The sequence below is a fragment of the Diadema antillarum genome, unplaced genomic scaffold (genome assembly GCF_040938485.1).
Source record: "Diadema antillarum isolate AM-2024a unplaced genomic scaffold, OU_Dant_1.0 seq00000891_RagTag, whole genome shotgun sequence".
In the NCBI taxonomy this organism is placed as follows: domain Eukaryota; kingdom Metazoa; phylum Echinodermata; class Echinoidea; order Diadematoida; family Diadematidae; genus Diadema; species Diadema antillarum.
Window position 1 is genome coordinate 254,933 of NW_027271755.1, and position 24,810 is coordinate 279,742.

At 38.8% G+C, this 24,810-nt stretch overlaps 1 protein-coding gene across 1 annotated transcript in view; it reads left to right on the forward strand.

The window, feature by feature from the left end:
* Nucleotides 1-290: 290 nt before the first annotated feature.
* LOC139740941 (poly(A)-specific ribonuclease PARN-like) overlaps nt 291-24,810 on the forward strand; it is a 72,551-nt gene continuing 48,031 nt past the window's right edge. Inside the window, 16 exon segments of the mRNA XM_071651527.1 lie at nt 291-309; nt 1,738-1,883; nt 2,274-2,341; nt 3,555-3,636; nt 4,594-4,654; nt 7,955-7,977; nt 7,979-8,041; nt 8,043-8,140; nt 9,925-9,987; nt 12,631-12,669; nt 13,329-13,374; nt 15,693-15,773; nt 17,706-17,840; nt 18,860-18,946; nt 21,251-21,326; nt 22,407-22,584. Coding sequence (XP_071507628.1) covers nt 291-309; nt 1,738-1,883; nt 2,274-2,341; nt 3,555-3,636; nt 4,594-4,654; nt 7,955-7,977; nt 7,979-8,041; nt 8,043-8,140; nt 9,925-9,987; nt 12,631-12,669; nt 13,329-13,374; nt 15,693-15,773; nt 17,706-17,840; nt 18,860-18,946; nt 21,251-21,326; nt 22,407-22,584 — 1,265 coding nt within the window.

A 24,810-nucleotide genomic window follows, 5' to 3' on the forward strand; every position in this document is an offset into this window, starting at 1 on the left:
ATATGCGATTGCAACTTCACAAGTTGGTACATTGTTGCGTTTACCAATGCCAATCCCTCGCAGTTATAGGCCTATTACGCAATCAGAGTGCCTGCGAAGCGCGAAGTTGAGAAATCCACATCACACACTCGTCATGCACGTTTTCTTCCTTGCTGTGGCGCGCGGATGGCAAGTGTGGACTTTGGTACTGCATTTGTATGACACTGCATTGCACTGTGTCTGTAACACAAACACGAATACGATTCCTGAAAGCGCCGAAGTTGAAAACAAGCTTAGAGCTCCCATCAATCATGGAAGTAACCAGGGAAAGTAAGTAGAATCTAATTATGAAGTCTGTCTATTGTACCAGAATTTTAGACGACAGCTAATTTCTCAGCTCGTCGTCTGCCTCAATTAAGCAATTTTAGTTCTGTTTGTGTTGGAAAAAATGGAGGGTAAGCTGCAGCTGCGATAGTCGAGGCATAGGCCGAGGGCAACCACGAGCAGCGATATCTTCTCGCGGGCGGCGTAGGCGGCCGAAGGCTCGCCGTTCTGTTGTCGATGTGACTGCTAGCTGCTTGCTTGAATGCTGGACACGGCGGCATGAGCACAACACAAGCATCTGTTCTATCTAACCGTTAGGTGGATAAGCAGTACATTATAATAATAATCAACGATATTGTTTACCTTTTACGAAACACATTGTGTTCAAGATTGTTTCTTTCTTTTCAATGTGGAAAGTAAATGCTGAAATTAATCGCAGACTGAGTCTAATAACGGAAACGTCGTCAAGGCATAGTATCGCTTACATAATATATTACGTATGGGACTGAGTTAATGTGTCCATGCCTGAATCTTTGTCATAGTCGTCGAACTATAATTAAAACTCACTTGGCACAGACCCACAGTTTAGAAATGTTAGCACCCTTTTTGTTGTGAACAATCAATGGCCCAATCAACATGTGTAAAACTATTTTGAATAGAATTAATCTGCTCTCCTCTATCACACCACATAACATACACTTAAAAAAGAAAGAAATTGTAGGAAGTCTTGATCTTGTGCCAGTGGATAACAAAACTTTATAAGACAAATCTAACTCTAGTCTAACCAACAACAAATCTCTATAGTATCAGTCTTTATTTAATTTATAAATTCCGGTGACTGTCAAATTAAATGAGCTTTTGATTTGACACCTCTCTACCTGTGCTTGTCTCTCCTTGTAAATTACACAGTATTTCTATGTCTAGTAGTGTATACTAGCCTGGGTGGAGCTAGAGGTAATCTGAGAATGAATGTCACCACACAACATGCGACAGGCTGTGCTGTCCTAGTATCAGTGTATGCATGCTATGCACTAAAAAAAAAAAAAAGAGTAAAATTGTTTTTTTTTTTTTTTTTTTTTTTTTTTTTTAGATATGATATGCCAGACTATATTATGCCAAGATATTCAATTTGCCAGAATTTTATATGCCAGACTAGTATATTGATGATCACATGAAAAATGGAAAGGACCGTTTGCGTAATTTTGTTATTTAATATATTTGAGAGATTTGTGCTTTGTAAGTCTTACCCTATATGTTTTTTGCAATGCTCAAAGTGAGTGTTTAATAGGGTCAAAGATAGCACGGCATACAATTTTATGATAACACTTGCGATTATATTCATTCTATGTTTTTTTTTCTCTTTTTTTTTCCCAGTTCAGGCTAGGTAATGCAGAAATTAAAAATTGTGTGTGTATTGCCCTCTTTTAATCATAGATTTGAATGAAGCATTGAAGTTGATGGCAGCAGCTCTTGATCACTCGTCGTTTGTTGCAATCGACGGTGAATTCACAGGACTTCATTGTGACTCTGTTGCCAACCTCTTTGACACGCCGGAAGAACGATACCAGTACCTGAAGAATGTAAGTGATCCACAGCCGATTTTGTGAAAACATGATTGAAGTAAAACGTAAGGGCTTTCATTCTTAAACCAATCTGAAAAAATGTTTACTATCTTTGTAAATTCTGAAAATCTGCATTTCATTTTTCAAATACCGAGACTACTGTATGACATTGGCACTTCCCTCATGCATCAATGGTACATACTTATTATGTAGACACTATCTTATTTTTTTTTTCTCCTGAAGTTATACAAAGTAACAATTGTACAAGTAATGATATTATTTTGCTCATTGAATTAGCACCTGTACATAATCATGGTGTCTGTAAGAATTCATGAAATACGTCGTATTCCTCATTAGAAAAAAAAAGAGGCTAGATTGGCTAAATTGTCACATTGATTTGCTTTGCAGAGTTGCATGGACTTTTTGCTGATCCAGCTTGGGATATGTATCTTCAAGTTTGACAGACAGAAGAGAGGGTAAGTGATCTTGATATTAGTCTTGAAGTTGTGGACCCATGACATTTGCTCCTTCGACAATAGCTCCTGTGAAATATCTGCATGCTAAGCCAAGCATATATGTAAATGCTACTCACAAACATCACCCTAATCCTACTCCTTACATCAAACTAAACCTAAAACTCTATCACAACTCTAACCCTAACCCTTTGTCCTTAGAGAAAATAAAATCGGAGTAATTGGTTGCAGGAGCAACTGCCGTGTCACCGCTCATTTCCTTTCTCCCTTGAGTTTACCAAAGAAGCATAATAACATTAGATTCTATATCCTACAATATGTAAGAATATTATGAGAATGATGAGAAAACAGCGATTAGGTAACAACAAGTTTCAAAAGTGGGATACCATGATTTCCTAACCAAGATGTTAGATAGTCAATGTGTATTACGATTGGATTAATGTGACTACAGTGCACTCCCGTTACAACGAACACGGTTATAACGAAATTTCGTTATAACGAAGTAAATCTTGTGGTCCCAAAATTATCACCATTAAAGTCTATGGTACAAAATTCGCTTATAACGAACACGGTTATAGCGAAATTTCCGTTATAACGAAGTCTTTTCCGAGCGCCACAGACAAAGAAAAACAAAAGAAATGTGCTCCGTTATAACGAAATGCGAATTGCTTTCGAACATACGTAGCGGAACAAGCATTTATAGCGTTTCTGCATGGGTGAGCGCTTCACACCACTGTGTGTTCGCTCCTTGTGTCACGCACAGTTTCTGAGAGGAACTTACGTTTATTATTGTAATACAGTTATCCCATCACATTTCACATAGCTTTCCAGTGTATGATGAGTATTCAGCGAAGAGAATATGATATACTTGTATATACGTTGTTTCCTTGTTTTCGTTATATATTGTATTTGTTCGGTTATAACGAAATTTCGTTATAACGAAAGAAAACTGCCGGTCCCGAGCATTTCGTTATAACGGGAGTGCACTGTATATGCAGATGTCTTAGGTTTATCTCAAACTTTCATTGCCTATCTATTAGAAAAGATAAACAGAGACCCATTCCAAAACAGAATTAGCAATGAGTGAAAGAAAGTGACTGTAAGAGAAAAACTTATACAAAATGCATTTATGATTAAAATCCTTATTCAGAATTGCTTTGTAAGCTGTGGTTATCACTCACTATAATGTTTTATCTTTTTCCCCTTACCCAACCAGATATGCAGCTCATCCATTCAACTTCTATGTGTTTCCAAGACCAGCAACTCGACAAGCACCTGATCAGAGGTTTTTGTGCCAGGTACACTAAAATTGAGCTACACTGTCCTTCATTCTCATATCGCACAATGTGTCTGGGTGATACTGTTAGCCACTCTTGTCAGTCACGGTCCGGGAGGGGTCGACATCTCCCACCCATTTCCTGTGTTTTTGTTCAGACTACTTCACCGGGTTTGCGCCCTGTTTTTTGTGAGTAGTGAAGTGGGATTGTTTACATTCATGGGTTGTGACTCTCTAACACTTAGCACCTCCATTGTGTGTCCTATCTGAGAGGAAGAGAGGGAGAGAGTGTTTGCAATTATTTGCATTTCATGGATGGTGATAACTTCTTCTGATTCAGATAGTCGTGCATTTGATGCTCTTAAAATGGTTTGCTTAATGAGTCTGTGACACCTTGCATGATGTTAGCCCTTAACTGTGATAGTCCTGTATCTTGGAATAGGAATTGGTTTGTAATTGTGAGGGCAAAGAGGAGTGTTAGCTGAATTTCTTTTTTATTTGGTTGTTGTTTGTCATAAAAAGTACACATTCCATTGGCTTGTTACTGACATAATATGTGAAGGATAATATCATTACCCCTACTTTCTGAAACGGGTAAATCTAGTACTTGGAAATTATGCCAGAAGAAGTTAAAATATGTTGAATTTCCTTCATATTTGCTCTATAATTTTGTCCAGAATGATGTCATGACGTGTGATAGTCTCCTTATTCTGTGATGATGGTACTGAAACTTTAAAAACTTTAAATCTAGATTGTCCGATTTTCCTCATACTTTCACCAACGTTTTCTACTAATATTGCTGCTTTTTGATGTTGGTTTCCTTTCAATTCATATTTGAACTACAGCATTTACCAGGTGCAAGAATATAACAGAAGATATTTGTGACAGGCTAAAGCTGTGTAATACTTCTATTAGGCTTTCTCATTACCAGTACCTGAAATTAATATGGTTACATGTGTTCATGTTTCTTTTTCTTTAGAGTTCGAGTATAGATTTCCTGGTGTCACATGGATTTGACTTCAACAAGGTATTTTACAAAGGTTAGTATGACACTGCAAGAAGGATTCATTCAATTCTTTTTTACTGAGCGTGCATTTTACACACTTGAATTAGGACAAATAGCTCTTGCTTAATGACAAGTAATTTTGACAGGACATTTTTACTGTGCTTTGAGGCTGTCTCGTTAGCTGTAAAACTACTTGTGCTCAGAGTGTCGGAGTTAAATGTGACGGGAGTGATTCTCTTTCTTCGGAATTCAAGCATAGTTTTTCCTAGTGTTTTTATGCCTCCGCCACGAAGTGGTGCCGGAGGCATTATTTTTGTATCACATAGTGTATGTGACTGTACATCACAAAACCAACAAAAAGTTGTAGCACTTGATTTTACGAGAGGACTCAAGGTGAAATGGGTCAACAGAGTCAATCGTGAGTTTTTCATATTTCCTGACAAAACTATTCTTCTTCTACATTGTTCTTGAGTTTTAGGTCATAAAACGAATAGGAAAGTGTGTTTTCAGCAGTTTTTCTGCTACCCTTTCTTTGTACAGTTTTATTGTAGAGTAGTGTGATAAGAGGCCCCTTTTCATTTCTTAAAATCTTTTACACACTCTTCACTTTCAACTCTTATAACTTTTGACAGTATACAGGGGGTCTCAGCTATACAGTTAAACTCACATAAGTCGATCTTCTCGGGACTGAGCAAAACACATCAACTTAGGCAAGTTTCGACTTGTGCGTAAGTTGAAATAAAATCGACTTACAGTTACACCACGCATACACGTGTATAATGTACATGTATGTTGTCTACTTTGGAGCTGAGAGCTGGAGCGGTGTGCCCGATATTTGCCCTTCAGCAAGACGCTTTATCCACTTTGAATATTACCTTTATTCATTTCCAAAATTAAAAGCAAACATCTGACATTTATTCTAGCATCTTATGGAGCCGATTGTTACCGCTGTTCATTTCCAAAACTGAAGGCAAACATCCGGGTTATTTTTGTTGTTGTTGTTGTAGTTGGCACGGCGTGCGTTTTTGGTGACCCCGGTCGCATATTAACCATTCGCGAAATCATGATACAATTCGCGAAAAGACTCCGCTAAGTATATAAGGCATAGATCGCTACACTCGGCAGAGGCGATACGTCGTCCTTTCACCAGGTCTGGGTAACGGAAACCAAAATCTCGCGTGAGTTCTTGCGTTACCTATCATCGTTAATGTCAACGAAACATCGTTAATTTGCGCTTGGGATCGTTACTCATCGTTACTACAAACGTTAATTTTCCAGATCGTTAGTTTGCGTTAATAACGATTCAGGTGAAACCGCTTGTGTATATGAAACGTTAATGTTTTTAACGCAAAGTTTCTTTTGGTATACAGTATACTGTATGTAAACAAAAACTGGCGTCTCATAATTTTGACAGTGATTTATTACACAATAAAAAAATCTTATTCGACTTAGGCACAGTGAATTCAATGGTTTTTCCGTGAAAGTGTACTTGGAATTTCATCGACTTAGGCGAGTATTCGACTTAAAAAATTCGACTTGTGAGTGAATTAATACACGTAAGTCAATGGAGAAAAATCGGGACTTTTTAAAATCTTCGACTTGCGCGATTATTCGACATATGCGACGTCGACTTAGGCGAGTTTAACTGTATACACTTTTGAAATGGCTGCCGAATAAGAAACACATGATTCTGGGGGGGGGGGGGGGAAGGTTTATACGTATGGATAGCTTATGGACTCGCCTTTCATAGGTCACCAAAAGTCTACAAATAATTCATGTTTGAATGAGCACTGCTTACTTTGTAAAGGGTATGAAAAATTAGGCTGCGCAGGAATTAGCCTTTTAAATTTGCGACAGGTGAGTCCGTTGGAGCTTACAAAACTGAAGTTGATATGATAGATTTATGATCAAATGCGATCAGGTTGGGTTTGCTGAGTGAATTTTATGGTTAATTTAATAAACCAAACTTTTATTCATGAGTAAACCGCAATTGCATTTATTTTATTGTAGCATTGCAAATTTCTCTGGTAGACTCAGTGGTGTGTTCATGTGAGTCAGGATGAGGTGATGGTACAAAACCTCCACCCCACATTGAACATCTCATTGATTTACTTAATACCCATGTAGGGATTATGTAACATTGAATATTCAATTATGGGTTGTCAAAAAAAATGTCAAAGATCATGTCAGCTATTTATTCTTCAGGTCAATGGGTAACCTGAATAATAAGTAGCCATGTAGCTGTGACATACATAACGTAATACATTCCGTTTTCAACAAAATGTACATGTGTATTTGAATAATGAATTTACATAATCCCCATCTGGTTATTAAGTAAATCAATGAGCTATTCTACTCATCTGAAAATAAATAACTGCAATGTGGGGCGAAGGTTTTCATTCAAGTCACAGATGTAAAAAAATAAGAGTGTGTAACATGGAAATTGGAACATGTACCATCACCTCATCCTGACTCACATGAACACACCACTGAGTCTACCAGGGAAATTTGTAATGCTACAATAAAATAAATGCAACTGTGGTTTACTCATGCATAAAAGTTTGGTCCAATAAACCCTAAAATTCACTCAGCAAACCCAAACTGATCGCAATTGATCATATATCTATCATATCAACTTCACTTTTGTAAGCTCCAACGGACTCACCTGTCGCAAATTTAGAAGGCTTAATCCTGCGCAGCCTAATTTTCATACCCTTTACAAAAGTGGGCAGTGCTCATTCAAGCATGAATTATTTGTAGACTTTTTGGTGTCATATGAAAGTTGAGTCCATAAGCTATCCACACATATAAACCTTTCCCCCCCATAATCATATATTTCTTATTCGGCAGCCAATTCAAAAGTGTATAGTTTTGTTTGAGACACTCTGTTGACAAGGTGACATTAATGATGGCCTGAATGTGTTAATAAATCATGCTCAATTTCAACTTAATCCGATAATCCCTTCATTGTTGTTGCTATGTGGTTTACATCCTGTTTTTTTGTCCCATTCATCGCACAGGTAGCACAGCTTGGTTTAAAGATGAAGTGCTTGAATAGACCCTTGCACTTCAGAGCCTCTTCTCAGCTCACACTTTTCCAGAGTGTGTGCTGTCTTTCCAATATTTCGATAGGTTAGGAGAGTCCATTTGAATTTATGTATACATCATTTTAAAGCTTGGAGTCTGCTCTTTCAGAATCTGCCCTTATCTAGAAATCCAAGTCTGATGACTTTTTATTTGTTTTGTGATGCAGGGTCACATATAATCTCTGCCACTTTTATTTATTAATCTTTGAAAACGATCAAGAAATCCATGCCTCTCATGCTTCTTCTAGGTATTGGCTACCTGTCGGCCGTTTGACAGGGACAGGGTCAAGGAGTTGATTGTGCAGAGGCATTCTCAGTATGAGGGCAACGTTAGTCCTCCTTTCAGACACCAGCCCAAATTTCAGCTCGCCGACCGTCGTCAAGAGGCCAGTGGAGGTGCCAGAAGAGCACAAAGTGTTCATTGATGATGTGATGTGAGTATAGCATATTTATGTAATGATACTGACTTGTTTTGAGGAGGACACTTGAGGAGTTTCATTGCAAAATGGGCCAATCACTATTTTCAAACATTTTAAAGTAAGTCTGTCATCAAATGGAGCAAAATGAAATCTGTCCAGTGGTACCTCACCTATAACATAACAAGGAATATTCTTGAAGTTATGATGAGAAATATCCCATATTTTATTAGTATTTTCTGTGTTTTATTAGCAGCTTTAATTGCAAATATCTCAATTTGGTGAGAATGGAGTTAGCTCGTTTTGCAGTAGAGCTCTTCACTTGAATGTATTGCCCGTGCTAGGACCAGGTCATCCTAACAAGTACAGTATAATTCTTCAGTCCACTACAAATGGCAGGCAATACTATAATCAGTATTTAAATGGCTGTGCAGTGATTCAGTATATTACTCATGATTTAATTTAAGTATTCATCAGTGAGATATCAGCCACCCATGAACTACAGCCAGTAATAAGATAACCCAAATATGTGGTGTTATCTAAAATGGGCAGTGAGGCTACTTATTCTAAGACTCCGTTTACAGCCCAGCCTCAATTGTGGGGCCGAGCCCCGCAATTTTGTCCATTTACACTGCCGGGCTCGGCCGCACTTTCAATTCAAACCTTTCAATATTTTGTTGTAGTGGCGCTCTGCTTGTAAACAAACGCAATTTGGTATAGTCTGGTTTTCAGACCCTTTGCCAAGTGGATTCCGTGGCGACGAATTCGCCGTTCAGGCCAAGGCCTTTGCCGAAGAAAAATCCTTTGCAGGACAAAACACCTTAAACTATACTAGTTTTCGACCTTGAGGGGGTTAATATCCTGAATAGCGAAATAGTACGGGCAGAGGGTTTGGAAGCCAGACTAAAATTGGCCGCGCATTTGGCCCAGTTTGCGTTTACACTGAGAAAAGGCTGAGCCGCGGCCGAGACCACCTCCGGAGGAAGGCCAAATGCGAGGCCAATTTTGGTCCCGCATTTGGCCTTTTGCGCGTTTACACTGAAGTGGGGCTGGGCCGAGCCGCAACCGAGCTGCGGCCGAGCCTCGCACAGTAAACGGGGTCTATGTGCCACTAATGGGATGATTGTGCATTTTCTTTACTATCTTTGAATGAGTCTATGGGAAGGGAAATGTTTGTTTTACCAGCTATTTTAGTAAAGTATGATATTGGAAAATTGACAAGTGCTCAATAAGTAGTAAGTCATTTTGTTACCCAAGGCAGTTCATTGATTGCTTATCTCAATGATGAAGACTTTGATTACTGTAAAACATGATATATTCGCGGCATGAATTTTTCGCGAATTGGAGCCGACAGCCTTTTTCGTGGCATGAAATTTTCGCAAAGTGCCACTGGCGTTCAATGCACATAGTGTAAACAAGGGCTTTCGCGTGCATTTTAATTTCGCGAATCTTGGCGCTCGCGAAATTTGCGAAATTAAAGTGCATGCGAAAATTCCGCGTTTTACAGTAAATCATGAAGAGATGAATAGATATGAAATAATGGAATATAATGTAATTGGCAAATAATCTTTACAATTTGAAAATAAAAATTGTTTGTGAGCAACATATCTGTTCATACCTTACAGCTGAGATATTTTTTTTTCTTTTGTAGATAAGGGTGAGTTTCATTCTCATCTCACATATTTTTTTCTCCCAATCTTGTTTGTGTTAGCACATGATTTCTGAAGTCACTTTTTTTTTTCTCAGTTATTGATATTTTTGATCCATAATGTATTATTGATTGCTGCTATTGAATTTTTCAGCACCCAGGTTCAGGAATTCAAGGCAAGCAGTGAGGAAGAGTTATCACTGAAGCCATGCTCAGGGTAAACATCGGATGAGTCATCTTTTCAGACTAGCATATTTACATTTTCAGTACCGTATTCATAGAAGATGCATCATAACAGAAGGAGGACTAATGCAAGAGTTGACCACAACATCAACAACAGCAACAACAGTAGAGCAATTACCCCCTAGACAACTACCACAGACCCTTCTCCTAACGCTAACCCTAATCCTGAACCTACTCCTAACCCTAACCCAAACTCTAACCCTAAACCTAACCCTAACTCTAATTGTAACTCTAACCTTATCACTAACCAATATTTAGCCGGTGGAGAGTGGGGTTGGGGAGGGGGGGGGGGGGGGGAGGGGGAATTGTCCTTAGGCGTATTTGCCCTGATACGCATCAGTAGTAGTCATACCATAACATTTATTTTGAGGTCTTTTGTATTCTTTTTAAGTGCTAATTTCCCTCTTTGTGATATTTGGTTATGCAGTGTCCTATTTCCATGAAGAATTCCTAAATTTTGACAGTGTACTAGTAGTGGGGCAGATATGTGAAAAAGATGCTCACATCCGGCGGAAAGTATGAAATTTTGCATATAGGGGTATTTTGAGGCGCTGATTTCAAAAATTGCCGGATCCAAGAGATCTGATCACGGGGTCGGCCGCCATTTTGAATTCCAATATGGCCGCCGTCAAAGATCCCTATCTTCAGTTCTGAATGACATTAGCCATTGGAATTTGATATATAAAAGCATGAAGATATGATGACTTTAATAACAGACTTATTTGATATGTCTGACAAGCTGCACGGCAGCCAATTTGAATTTAATACATATTTGCCATGTTGGAGTGTTGAAAATCTCTATCTCGGGTTTGTAAATTAGGCTACCTGATTGAGCGCGCGTTTGTAACTGATAGAGTGCGCGCTGATGTATTTACATTGTGACGTCAGTGAAAGGTGCATTATGCTTCCTTTTTGCTGCACTTTTTGACATGCCCGTGAATGTTAGTCGTGATGTTTGTCTTCGTAGCCACATTGGAATTCAAAATAGCAGGCATTGCGTTTGTCAGACACATCACATCAGTTAATATTTTAACTCAGTATGTTAAGATACTTGTTTACACCTAATTTCAGGGTCACTCACCACTTAAAAATCGAGATAGGGATTTTGAATATTTCGTCGAGGGGCCATATTGGAATTCAAAGTGGCGGCCATTCGATGTTTGTCAGACACTCTGAATCAATCTGTCATCAAATTCAATGTGTCAAAATGCACATGTGTACCAAATTTTGGTGCCACAGGTCATTCAGAACTGAAGATAAGGATCTTTGAATTTGTTTTGTGATGGCGGCCATATTGGAATTCAAAATGGCGGCCGACCCCGTGGTCAAATCTCTTGGATCTGGCAATATTTGAAATCAGCGCCCCAAAGTACCCCTATATGCAAAATATCATACTTTCCGCCGGATGTGAGCATTTTGACCAATTTTTGTTACATATCTGCCCTACTATAGTAGTTGCAATGTTGCAAGGGAATGGAAAAAGCCAACAGCAGGTAGAAAAATTACAAGTGTATGATGAATCAGAGACTATTGTCCCTCCCCCTTCTTAATCTCTCACTGAACACACCTTAGTAGATATTCTGAGCTGAAATCTGACTTATAGTTTTCTGCCAAATGCAAATCATTGGGAACATGATGTGATTGGAAAATTGTGAAGGAGTAAACAAGGTCAACTTCCCCAAACAGTCAGTACAATAGTAACATGAAAAATGAAATGCTCCCTCTTGTGATGGGATAGGGCCAATGCCTTGAAGCCCACAGATTCATTTTAATATGCTGACATTTATGAGACCTTTCCCCCTTCTTCCAGCAAAATTGGGTCTGTAGTCAGGGAGACAAATTGAAGAAACTCACACCTAGATCAAGTGTGTTATTCTGTTTTGTAGGAAAACACACCTTTTTGAAGATCAAGTATCACAACTATACATGTAGTGGTAACCTCTCACTATCAGTCAGTCTTGTTTATCCTCATATGTGGCTCCTTTTTGTTGTTGTTGGGAATTCACTGTCTGTAAGTTATACAAAGTTTGCAGAACAGTCAGTGCCATGTACCAGCATTTGGTTGAAATAGTTGATTACAGAATACTGTATTACCAGATACTTTTGTGGCATGAAACTTTTGTGAATTGCCATTGGCATTCAATGCATTGCATAGACAAAACCTTTCTGATGCATATTAACAGGCACTTTTGGGAATCTTGCTCCTCACAAAATCTGCAAAAGTGTCATGCACACGAAAATTTTGTTTTTACAGTACTTTGAAGTTTTACACAGTTTTTTTTTCAGCTTTCAACGTAAGTAAGCACTGAATTGATCAATGTTTCAGTAGTAGCTATGACATAAGAAATCATGGGCATACAACTGTACATATACTCCAGCAGGATTCAAATCTACAACCTCCTGATCTCCCAACGGGCGTCTTGTCCACTAGATGATCAAGCTTCCGTCCGTTAGCCAGTGCGGGTTCTAATCCTTGTAACATGCAGCAGGTACTGCGTAATTATTCAAATCAAAACAACTCAGTGAAAGAATTTCATGAATTTGATTAATTACATTGTTTACAGTTTTGTTCTTGCATGGGAAATAACAAAATATATCCATTCTATGTTTCTTTTAGATTCCAGAGGAAGCTCATCTACCAGAGTGTTAGAGCAAGGTATGATGGGATAGAATATAGTATTGAGTCATGTGACATGGCATATGACATACAAGTGTAACATTCCGTCACACCACGCTGTACTACAGCATGGCAATGCTTCACAGCTCCAGACCTTATTACACCTCACCACACTGTACTGTACCACACCATGTATACCACAGCACACTATATTGCACCTTTTCCCAGGTGCTATTGTAGCCTTATTTTTGTGTACTTGATTAAAGTGAATGAACTCTATGCATAAAGGTAAATGACTCTTTGCCAAATAAGTATTATGTATATTTTTTCTTCTTTGGTAAGGTTGCAGACACATATAACTCATAGGTAATTTTTTTTTTGATTATTTATTTATTTATTTATTTATTGTTTTTTTGCTTGTCATCAATTTATAGCATGGTGCTTGAAGTGTCGCACATTTTTGTAGGATGTTCAGCAAAAAAATTTGGCTTGCTGCTGTAACACACAGCAATCCCTGTTGGACCACCATAATATAATAGAAACAAAATGCTATGATATTATTGACAGGTGTATTACTTTCTGTATATGATGAAATATATAGTGAACATTTTGGCACAGACAATGTAAGTGGCCAGTTTTATATCATCTTTCATTTAAAAAATGTTGGTATGCTTTTTTTAACCCCATAAATCTTGTAGATTTCCCACTGGCTTACACCTGGATACACACACAAGTGAAGACAAGGTAAGTTGTCTGCATGTTGCCTAGCGCTGCCCACACACAGCAGCTCATTATGAATACTATACTATTGTATGTAAACAGAGCCACCAACATACCGAGGTATCCCTTATCTTTCTTGCAGACTCCTGAGAAATGTGTTAATCTCCTGATCTCCAATCCCAGAGCCAAGAATCCTCCAGATTTCAAGAGATTATTTTATTCAGTGCTTTAAATGATATTATAAAATGGGTTCAAGAATGTAGCCAATAGGAAGCGCTGAAATGAGTCACGTGTGCTTCCTGTATTCTAGTCCCATTGCACTGCGTGTTAAATCCTATTGCCGATCGTCTGTGTGCGCGGTGGCTCCTTTGAATTGCATGCATACGCGCTGTCAATCCTGTAACCAACTTCTAGTTCGGGCTGCCAGCCGGCCGGCCTTTCTTCCCTTGTGCATAACATGTGTGGCGTACGTAGACAGTAGACCAAGCGTTGTGGGACCGGACGCGTACATGGAGTCACTTTGAAGGGCAAATCCAACGATTTAGCAAGTTAATTCTCACGCCGTTTTCAGAGTATGTTGGCTAGTAGGCCTATATGAGGAGTCTATATCAAGTCTTTAAGGTAAAGGGTGCATATTCTATGTAAAATAAGTAAATTTTCAAGCGGGAACTTAAGTGTCCGGAAACCCAACCCCCCATCATACTTATACTGTATGTGTGGGATTTCCGAGTGCGACGTGCGTAAATGTTTGGGACGAACATCTTCGAACGTCTTGACCCACAAAGGTATGTGAAAAACGCTGAAAAATGCTGTTAGTTTTCGAATTTTCGACCCATTTTATAAAACAAATGATGCACAGGATTATTTCGTGGCATTAGTGGAGCCTATACGCCTCCACTAACGCACTCTATCCTGTGCATCATTTGTATATTAACACATTATATTTTCTATATTCTTAACATAAGTAAATAGTTTATTTATTACAAGATTTGTGATTAGTAAAATTAGTATTAGGTGATGTTCATTGATGTTACATGGTATTAGTCTTTTTTATGTACAGTTGCATAGTGTTGCTCAGACTTGTGTATAAATTGCGATTTGTCTGCGTACTGTCCTCTACGCGGAGAGTACTGCATAGGCTTTGTATCCTGAGAGACATTGTTACCAGGTATGTAGGCAGCTACAGCATAGGGTAATGGTGAGCTTGGCACAGTGGGTACAAATGGGGTAATGTAAGCTCGGCATAGAGGGTACGTAACGCTATGCTACTCTGTATTGGCGTGGTGTGAAGAAAACACTCCAGCTTACATGCCAGTGGGTAAACAAAGCACCGATGTTAGCTCTCTTTTATTTATTCAACAGATTTATTCAACACTTTCAGTAAAAACAGAGGAAAAATACAGAAAATTGACAACACCTTACTATAACAAGAAAAGAATGATCACAATAAGCATCAGTATAACATTACGAATATACGATATAATTCATTTGAAAGTGTTCGGAGACAGACAACACCTAATTAGGATGTAGCCATCCAATTTGTCGATCGCCCATCACGTGACATTTAGTTACATTGCACTCTGTGGCTGTCAGCCCTGCAATTTTGTTTGAGCAAAAATGGATAGCGCATGGCTGACTCCACCATTTCTATTGACTCCCGTGTTAAACTCACGATTGACTCGAAGTTTCTGTTTCATCGCACATTTCTGATGTCACAATAAACAAACATGTGCTGTGCGCACTCAACAATTACAAGCGTGCTTACAAGCGTGTACTTCTGTCACCCATTTTTGTAAACAACTTCAACCATATGTACGTACATACACGGTACGGTGACTGTGACTGTGCGGCTACTCATTCGTCTTTGACGGAAAATGGTTGCCATTTCTGTGCTTAATTGAAGAATCTGTGTGGACCACATCTGCTGATGTTCGAGGTGTTGTATAAAATAAACAGTGTATGGTCTTTACTCGTGCAATGGAACAAGATTTCGCACTCGGTGAAAGATGATGCGCACTATTCAACTTGGCTTCGCCTCGTTGAATAGAGTGCCTCTATCTTTCACCTTGTGCGAAATCTTGAACCATTGCACTCGTGACCATTCACTATTGCATTCGTATAATATTCTATGACAAGGCAGAAGAGTCGGGACAGGGAAATGTTGGCAGATTAGTGGGGTAGAAAGTTTTAACCAAAGATGAGTAGACTGCATAGATATTTCATTATTATTTCATCAGACAATTTATTCTTTATCATGTTCAGACACAGTGGCAATCCAAGTTGATCAAGAGATTAGTAGTATTTTAAGGTTTTACCCTTCTCTCACCATCATATCTTTGCAGAAGGACAGGTTCATCATCATCTCCAGGGCAACGGAGGATGATAAGAAAAGATTGGCACAGGAGAAACTGCAGGCAGAGCTGGTACAGTCTCTGACACATGCAAATAAATGTACCCAACACACACACACACACTCACAAACGTTCACAGATATGTGACTCGCTACAACAAAATTATCCTAAAGTTTGAAGTCACATCATCAAAATTGGACAAAACAATTGCATTTTTGTTTTTGGCATGATTTTGTAGTCTAATGTTTTTTTCTATCATCTGCCGAAATTTCGCAGCTAAATGATCAATGGAAAGGCAAGAAATCAGCATTTTTCTGGGCCACGATTTTCAGACTTTCAACGTAACAGAAACGTGTCCGAAGATTTGGATTTAACTCTGCAGCTAGACTCCGCCCCTAGCAACGAGGAAGTGATCTTATTGGCCAGTGGGTGGCATCCTGATTACTGATTGGTCGTGCGTAGACCGCTGCCATAAGCTTGAATGAACATAGCGGAGGTTGCTAGGAGCGTGCCTTCTATTGTCAAGCTTTGAAAACTGTCTCGCCTCCCCTTGATGGTGATAGCGTCGGAAGGAAAACTTTGAAGGCGTTTTTCTCGAAACACTGATTTCCACAAACACTTGACAGGCGCTAATAAGATCATCGATATCTCCGCAACCGAGTACTTTTATGAGCTGTGCTATACATGAAATTAAAGGAGAAGAGTAAGGGAATAATGTCATGCCATTTTCAGAAAATTGTCTACCCCCGACTTTCGGATCCTTTTGTTGTAGCGGGTCACATATGGCATACCTGCCAGCCATTTTTATATTAGCAACATTCATCTTTGTTTCATGAAAACATAAGCTGTAGTCAACCTTGTGTTCCTATTATTGTGAAGTCTGAAGACTGATTTTGCTATACCACACATTTCCCATAGACTTCTGCCCAAGTATTCTCGGGATTCGTCTTCCACGGATTAATGATGAAATGTATCACAAATGACAATTTCTCTTATAGCAAAGTTTATATCGTCGCTGGGGCGACAAGACCTCGTATCTACAAAATGTCAAATGTTCAGGAGAGCCAAAAAACATGGCAACCAAAGCACTATAGCGAATGGGATAACCTTTCCTTGGACATGCCGTTGTGGCTTCATTTTTGGGGTAAGACAGCTAGGATTTGGACAGGACATCACTTAACCGATTATTTGACCATAAATCAAAAAAGGTCATTTTTACCAAAATTGCAGGTACAATGTCTTGTCACCCCAGCGACGATATGCATCTGCTCCTATCTCTTGAACTCTGAGATTTGGTAACTGTAATACACAGTGAAATTTCTGCACACCAAGTCGTCTAATTGTTCCTGCTAATTTAGATTTATTAATATGATAATGTGATTGCCACTCTGGCATCAATTTGAATTCAAATGCACAAGTGCCATATTTTCTAGGTTTTAATTCATCACTCTCTAAATAAGGATAAGATGTTAAAGATAAGTTACCAGATGCATCAGCAAGCTTCAGGCTGCAGTTTTCATGTTGATAATTTTGATTGTAATTATGGTAGCACTCATAGTCCATGCCATTTTCGATGTCAATATGGATGTCTTTTGCTTGGAACCACAAAAGTTTAGAGCTCTTTGGTAATCTGCTATTTTAAGCAAGCAAGGTGTATGTTCCCAGAGACTAAGAAAATGATGTTACAAAGTGAAGAATTCATGTATAGTGGAACCTCACTATAATGGTAATAATTTTCTTCCCTGATATAATGAGATGCTTGATATATAACAAGGAAATTTAGATGGTACCAAGCATCTTTCTGTAGCGAGGTTCCCTAGTATTGGTACAGTGTAGCTGGTGTGTTGTGGCCAGTTACGCATTTTCAAATTCTGGACTGGATCAGATATACAGTATATCACTTCTGACCACAAGATAAACCACTTTCAGAAAGACACAGGGCATTCAGTGACACACAGTGTTTGCTTTCGAGAATTTGATTGAAGGTTTCGCTTTCTAACACAGGATGAGGTCGACGAGGCGTCTGGAATGAGTCGTGTGCTCAAACTGATTTCGGAGTCCGGTAAGGTCGTCGTCGGCCACAACATGATGCTGGACGTTCTCCACATCATGCACAAGTTCACCGGACCTCTGCCAGACGTGAGTGCCACTTTATTTACTTTTTCCCCTTTGCTTTGCTTGTTTGTGTCTGTTTATATGTTTCCTCTAACGCCAAGTGATCAAATAAAATTTGTTTTTAACGAAGATAAGTTGGTATAATGATGAGAGAAGATTTGTCACATGAATTATGATTTTAAGTAAAAAGGAAATTACTAAGAGAATACTAAACCTAAGTTTTTCTTCGACATGTGTAACTAAACTAAAATCATAATTATATTCATATCACAAATATAAATTTAAATTCTACTGTGGAGGTGATATCAAGTTAAAAAAAAAAACCTGAAATCACACAAATGGCAGTACGGATTTTCACGTCTAGCCTTGACCTCTCAGACATGATTTGGGAGGCGGAGCTTTCGTGACCTTCCACTATAAACCTGGTGTCACACATGTAGTAAACTTTTAAGTTCGTACCGTGGTTTGATTATGAATAACAATCATCATTTTAATCTTCATCCCAATAATGATTTGTCTCGTTTGTAACCACTCTGAGTATGACAAATTTCACAAGACCTTTGCCAGATCCACGTATCACTTTCATCCTTAATTTTGACACTCTGTTTGTTTAGATTTGTGTTACGTTCAACACCAGGTAACACCCACCAATCAAATGTACAACATGTTGTCTGTCGTACTGTCCGTCCAATGCGTCTCCATCTCGAAAAAGAATAAAAAATGATTTTGTTCTGTCTATTCAGGTATGGTTGGGAATTACATTTTTAGACCAGACTTTTCAATGACTTTGTTTTTTTCAATTGAAAGTTATTTTGTTTTTGTTTGGAGTTTTGCTCTATTTGTACGTGGTCAAAGCCCAACTGTGATGTAGTGTCCTGCAAATCTTATAAATGTTTACCAACTCTTCTACCATTACCATTGAATTGCATATTTTCTTTTTTCTCATACTTTTGTGGATATTCTGTAAAAACTGGTACAACAGGCAACCAGATTTTGCCACAGTGACGATGTCTTGTGTCGTGGTAATGTCATATTTGGTGCAGGATCTATCAGAGTTCAAGGCCATGGTTGGCTGTGTCTTCTCGAGGCTACTGGACACCAAAGTGATGGCCAACACACAGCCGTTCAAGGTAGGTGTATCCAGTGGTTCTATGATATTTGCTCCTGCGACAATTGAATTGCTCCCATGAAATAATTGCACTCTGAGCCAAACGTGAATTCTACCCACAAACATAACATTAACCCTAATCCTGATCCACATGTCAAACTAGACCTAAAACCCTATCACAACCCTATCCTGAAAATAAGACCGGAGCAATTGTCGCAGGAGCAAATGTGGTGTCACTCTATCAAGTTGTACTAGTGTGTATCATAGTCTCATTCAGAGACCCAAAGTTGAAATAAAAACCTAAACATGAAACAGCTATGTGTTCCAAAAGTGTGGGTTAAAATGTTCACATGTTAAGATATTAGAATGTGGAGCTCCAATTTAGGCAACTATCTTTGCCAAATGTGTGGGTTAAGATGTTAAAATGTTAAAATATTAAAATGTAGAGCTTCGCATTAGACCACTATTTTTACCAACTGCGATAATAAATTGAGTGCAGACACCAGTATTTGTGTGCATGTGTGTGTGTGTGTGTGTGTATGGGGGGGGGGGGGGGGAGGTTGGGACAGAAGAGTGTACCCCTTTCTGGCTTAGAGTTAAAACTATTCTCAACCCAATCCCCCTCTCCATCAAGATATTTATTCGGTTGTAATCAGTTGCACCATGCTCCAGAAATCGTCTTCCAAACATTCTTTGATTGGGCAAAAATGAGTTCTTGGATTAGCAAAAAACAGTATTTGTTGCCAATACAAAAAGCAAAATTGGTATGACAAGTTGCCATGGACACCATTGCTTCATGCATGAAGTCATTTGCAAGCGTATGTTAGCGATGCAACCCGGCCCTTTCATGTGTAGCTTGGAATGCACAGCACTCCATGGATTGTAGCACAAATTAATGTTCCCCATGCATTGTTATGTGCGCCTTTGTTGATCCACAATTTTTTGCCACGTCTCCATGTTCATGTGAAAAGATCTCCCCCTCCGAGTATCAAAGTCACTTTATGTTCTTATCTATTTTTCGTGATGGAATTTAAACCCTCTCACAGTGGAGGAACTTGTGTGGGCACCAATGTAATCTCTGTTGCGTGCACCATTGTGAATACTTACTGAAGTGCACTGCAAGGCAGGTGAGAGGGAACCAGTGGCTATGGGAAAGCCAAGCAAAGTCATTGTTGGTTGGTATGGTGTCTTCTCAATGTGTAGAGTGCCAATTCCACATCCTGGTTAAGCTGACTTTAATCCTTTTTGCGCTTTGAGTGCTGAGACACAGAAAAGCCCATAGTGTTGTGCACACTGTCCAAAGTCCCGGGCACAGAAAGGGTTAATTGGTGTTAAAGAGATGGTATCGTTTTGGGTGAAATGGGGCTTCAGGTTTCCAACCTTCTTTTTTTTTTGTGACAGGACAGAATGAACCCGAGTATGAGAGAGAATCGTAACCCAAGCACACAAAATGTTCTGCTTCATTCATTAATTCATTAATTTATTAATTATTGATTGATTGATTGATTGATTGATTGATTGATTGATTGATTGATTGATTGATTGATTGATTGATTGATTGATTGATTCTTTCATTCATTCATTCATTCATTCATTCATTCATTCATTCATTCATTCATTCATTCATTCATTCATTCATTCATTCATTCATTCATTCACTCATTCACTCATTCACTCATTCACTCATTCACTCATTCACTCATTCACTCATTTACTCATTCACTCACTCACTCACTCACTCACTCACTCACTGCAAGGAGCAGGGTGTGCTACCCGGTGAAGAGGTCTACCCCAAATATGCACAATTCATACAACCTGTTCCCATAGAAGACCGGCAGCACTATGATTGTGCATCTGAATATAAGTTAGCCAACTGTCTTGTTTTGTACAGATGGAAAATAGGGACAAACGAACAAACAAACAAAACATCACATAACTTTAGTAGATTTCATATACTGTAAATTGAGGAATGTTTGCATGCATTTTAATTTCGCGAATTTGGCGAGCGCCAAGATTTGCAAAATTAAAATGCAAGCGAAATTTCTTTTCTACACTATATGCATTGAACGCCAGTGGCAATTCGCAAGTATTTCATGCCACAGAAAATGTTGTTAGCTCAAATTCATGAAAATTTTGTGCTGTGAATATATCATGTTTAATAGTATTTCATATTTCCAGACTGGTTTTGAGGAGACTTCAACCAGTCTGCTTCTGTGATTGTTGTTGATATCTCATAAAATCAACCTGAACTTGCTGTGTAAACTCACTCAGAGAAAAGTGGCAGTGTAGAGTAGTGTACATGCTGTTATCTTCTCCCGTCTCTTAGGAGCTGTTCACGATGCATGCACTCCCAGATCTGCTGAACAAATGCCAGGAGGAGCCATTCAAGAAACCAAATATCGGTGAGTGGATGCTTACAACCTCTTTATTGACGGGTCAATCCTCTATGGCTTCTTCCTTTGCAATCAATTTTTTTTTGAAGCTGAACCTAAAATGATTGATTGTGATGTCAGTGATTAGAGTGGCATAGCGATGATATGAAATGTAAACATTTCATCTGCAATCATATTCAAAAGATATCCACTGCCATATATTCTATATAATGGAGGCAGCCTGATATAGAAGATGAGATCTCAAATGCACATAGCTCTCTTGAGAGGCAGTTGATTTGTGTCAATAAGTTCTGAGTGACTAGTTTTATAGCAGCTAAGTATCTGTTCTGCTCAGCACTGCCAAGCCAAAAATGTTGATATTTTGTGCAGTTTGCTGTGAGTTAGATGACCATGAGTTTGTTTTATCTACCCAGAGAAGGAAAATGTGTTGTCAGTGGTTAGAGTGCCTGCTGTTTATTTCCTCAGCACCATTATGTTCCTTTCCTTCCTGCAATTACCATCACATGCGGTTTTCATATTTGCGTAAGCTTGGTGTAAACTGTTGAGCTCTGTTTTGCACCTACTCAATGAATTTCCAGAAATCTTGCAAGGTCTCCAAGTTTTATGAAGCCATTTGTATCTAAATCAAATATATTTTCTTCCCCATGTGCTCTTTTTCTTCCCAAATTTCCATAAAATTACATGCATCATGCAAAGGCATAGACTTGCATACGTATGCATATTTTAAAGACTTTGTATATCCTCTGTATACACGGCATATTTCGTTATAAAGATGTTATTTCTGCAAATTTTGTGAGTCAACTGACATGCACGGAAAAGTGACAACTCATAACGAATATTCCAGTCATAACACAAATGCTATGAACATTGTCTCCATGGCAAACAATCAAAAACTCTTCTACTAAAATGAAATGATACTTCTTTCTCATTTCATCATTTTTGGTTCCTGATTGCCAATTCATCCACAAGTGAAATTGTCTGTCAAACCCTAATTCATGAAATATTTTATGTGCGAAATACATGCTGTATACAGTACATTTTGGTGTGAATGCTGGCTGACATGCACATTGCCATCTTTTGAATTCACAGTCATACCTTCCCACTTCCCGGACTACACGGCGAGCGAGAAGTTCCACGAGGCCGCCTATGATGCCTACGTGACTGGGGTGTGCTTTGCCACTATGGCCAACTATCTGGGGACATTCTTGACCCCGCCCAAGCCCAGGGTGTCCCCAACCTCCAATCTCATAGAGCCGTTTCTGAACAAGTAAGAGCAGTGTCCAGTCTATCTGTCTCTTTTTATCAAAACAAGGAAAATTGTATCAAAAATATCTGGCAAAAGGGGTCCGTTTCATGAAGTCATCACATAAAAGTCTTTACTTAAATCTTGGAATGGCCAAAGTCACTCATATGTAGCTATGAGAGACTTTCAAAGAGAAGTAAAATCCATTTCATGAAGTCTCTCATAAGTGTGTGTTGTGAGTGAAAAGTCTCTCATAATAAGACTTTCATGAAAGGACCCCTGATCACAGAAATGTGATTTCTTAGTTGTGTTGATTAAATTTTTTTTCTTGTACGTATATACCGTATGTCCCAAAAAAAATTACCACGGGACCCTCCCCAATGATAACTTTAAAAAATAGTGAATCAATCCAAATACAATTTCAGGGTATGAAACTATAACTTATTACCCACATCTTACAGAAAACCCCATCTGATTTGCTTCAGTGGTCAAAGAGAAATGAGGAGTTTTGTAGAGCATGTCAGGAATCCCTTCCCTCCAAGTTCTGTCCATTGTGTTCACAGATTATGCAGCTCCTAGAGCATCCAAGTGCTAAACTTGGAAGAATCAGACCCATGACATGCTTTACAAAGATCCACATTTTTGTGTGACCACTTAACCAAATTGAATGGGGTTTTCCGCAATATATAGCTAAGATATTATATTTTAAGACCCTGAAGTAGCATTTAGACGGTTTATTCATATTGGAAGTTATCAATGCAAAAATTCGATTGTGATTTTTTTTTTTTTTTTTTTTGGGGGGGGGGGGGACATAATGTGCAGTATGTGATGCTTCTCCATCTATAAGGGAAACATTAGTCTGGAAGGACTCTCACACCATGATGTAAAGGTTTCATGAATTTGATAATGATCCATGTTGCAGCTCTCTGGCCATCCTTGTGCGCGTTTCAATCCCATCATGAACTAGTCTTAAATAATTCATACTTATTACCTCCGCCAAGGGAGGAAGTTATGTTTTCATTACCGTTTGTTTGTTTGTTTGTTTGTCCGTGTGCAAAATAACTCAAAAAGTTGTGAACGGATTTGGAAGAAACTTACAGGAAAAGCTGAGAATGACACAAAGAACAGATGATTAAATTTTGGAAATGATCCAGAAATTTTTATGGATTTTATGAAGGATTTTCCATATTTTGGCAGGTAGGGTCAATGACCTTGTTTGTTCAAGCTGCATATTTTTGAAGTTTTCATACGCACACTAGAGTGCATCGTCTAGTTTTTGCTGGTCCAGGGCGAGGCGCGCCGTGCAGCTGGCATTGATGACATAATTAAAGGCTTCTATATTGGGAAATCTGGCATTTTTCAGCATGCATACGTTTGGGTAGAAATCACTGATCTCTATGGAAAAACAAGATCAGTGGTGGAAATGAACTGCTTGGTGGAGGTCTGCACTCTCAGAGTGCTTCTCTAGTTTACATTTTTTTTTTTTTTTTAAGAATAGTTACCAAAGCAGTATGTTTGTTTGTGTGTGTGTCTGTTTGTTTAGCCAGAGGTCTCAGATTAAAATCAGATACAGGGAAATATGAAACGCCGATATCTATTTAGACCATATGATTGAGAAAAAAAAAAAGAGAAAAGAAACAAGATTGAAAATGTAATAAAAGATAAAAAGAAAAATCTAGTACATAGGAAATAAAATTAATGATTTTTAAATTTTTGTGTGTGTGTTTGGTACAGTAATTGCATTTCAATTCATTTAGGCGTAACAGATTTAATATAGCTAGCGTTCGGCCGCGTGGGGAATGCTCGCGTTCCTCCTTTTGTTAGGGGACGCCCCTATTCCTCCTGCGTGCAGAATGGGGGGTTTAATCCCTCTATTCATCAGCCTAATGAGGGCGTTCCTTGGACGCAACAGAACGGGCTTGCTCACAAGTCGCATTCATGGCGTTCCTCTCCGCTTTAGGAACGCAAGGATTATCCCAACCACGTGCTTTCCGCGCACGGCTTCACCTTTGAAAAGAACAATTTGCGCCGGCAAGTGCACAATTCACGGTGGACGCCAGAATTCCACATCGTTCTTGCAAGTTAAAATAAATCGCGTGGCAAAAACGAGTGAGAGAAATCGCGCACTTCAGACAGTTAAACGATTGCGACTCCACATGCTCGCATACGCTACGGAGTAACATTGCACGAGTTCGCAAAATTCTCACGACTCGCAGTTTCCTAGCGTCATGAACAGGATTGGTATTCCAA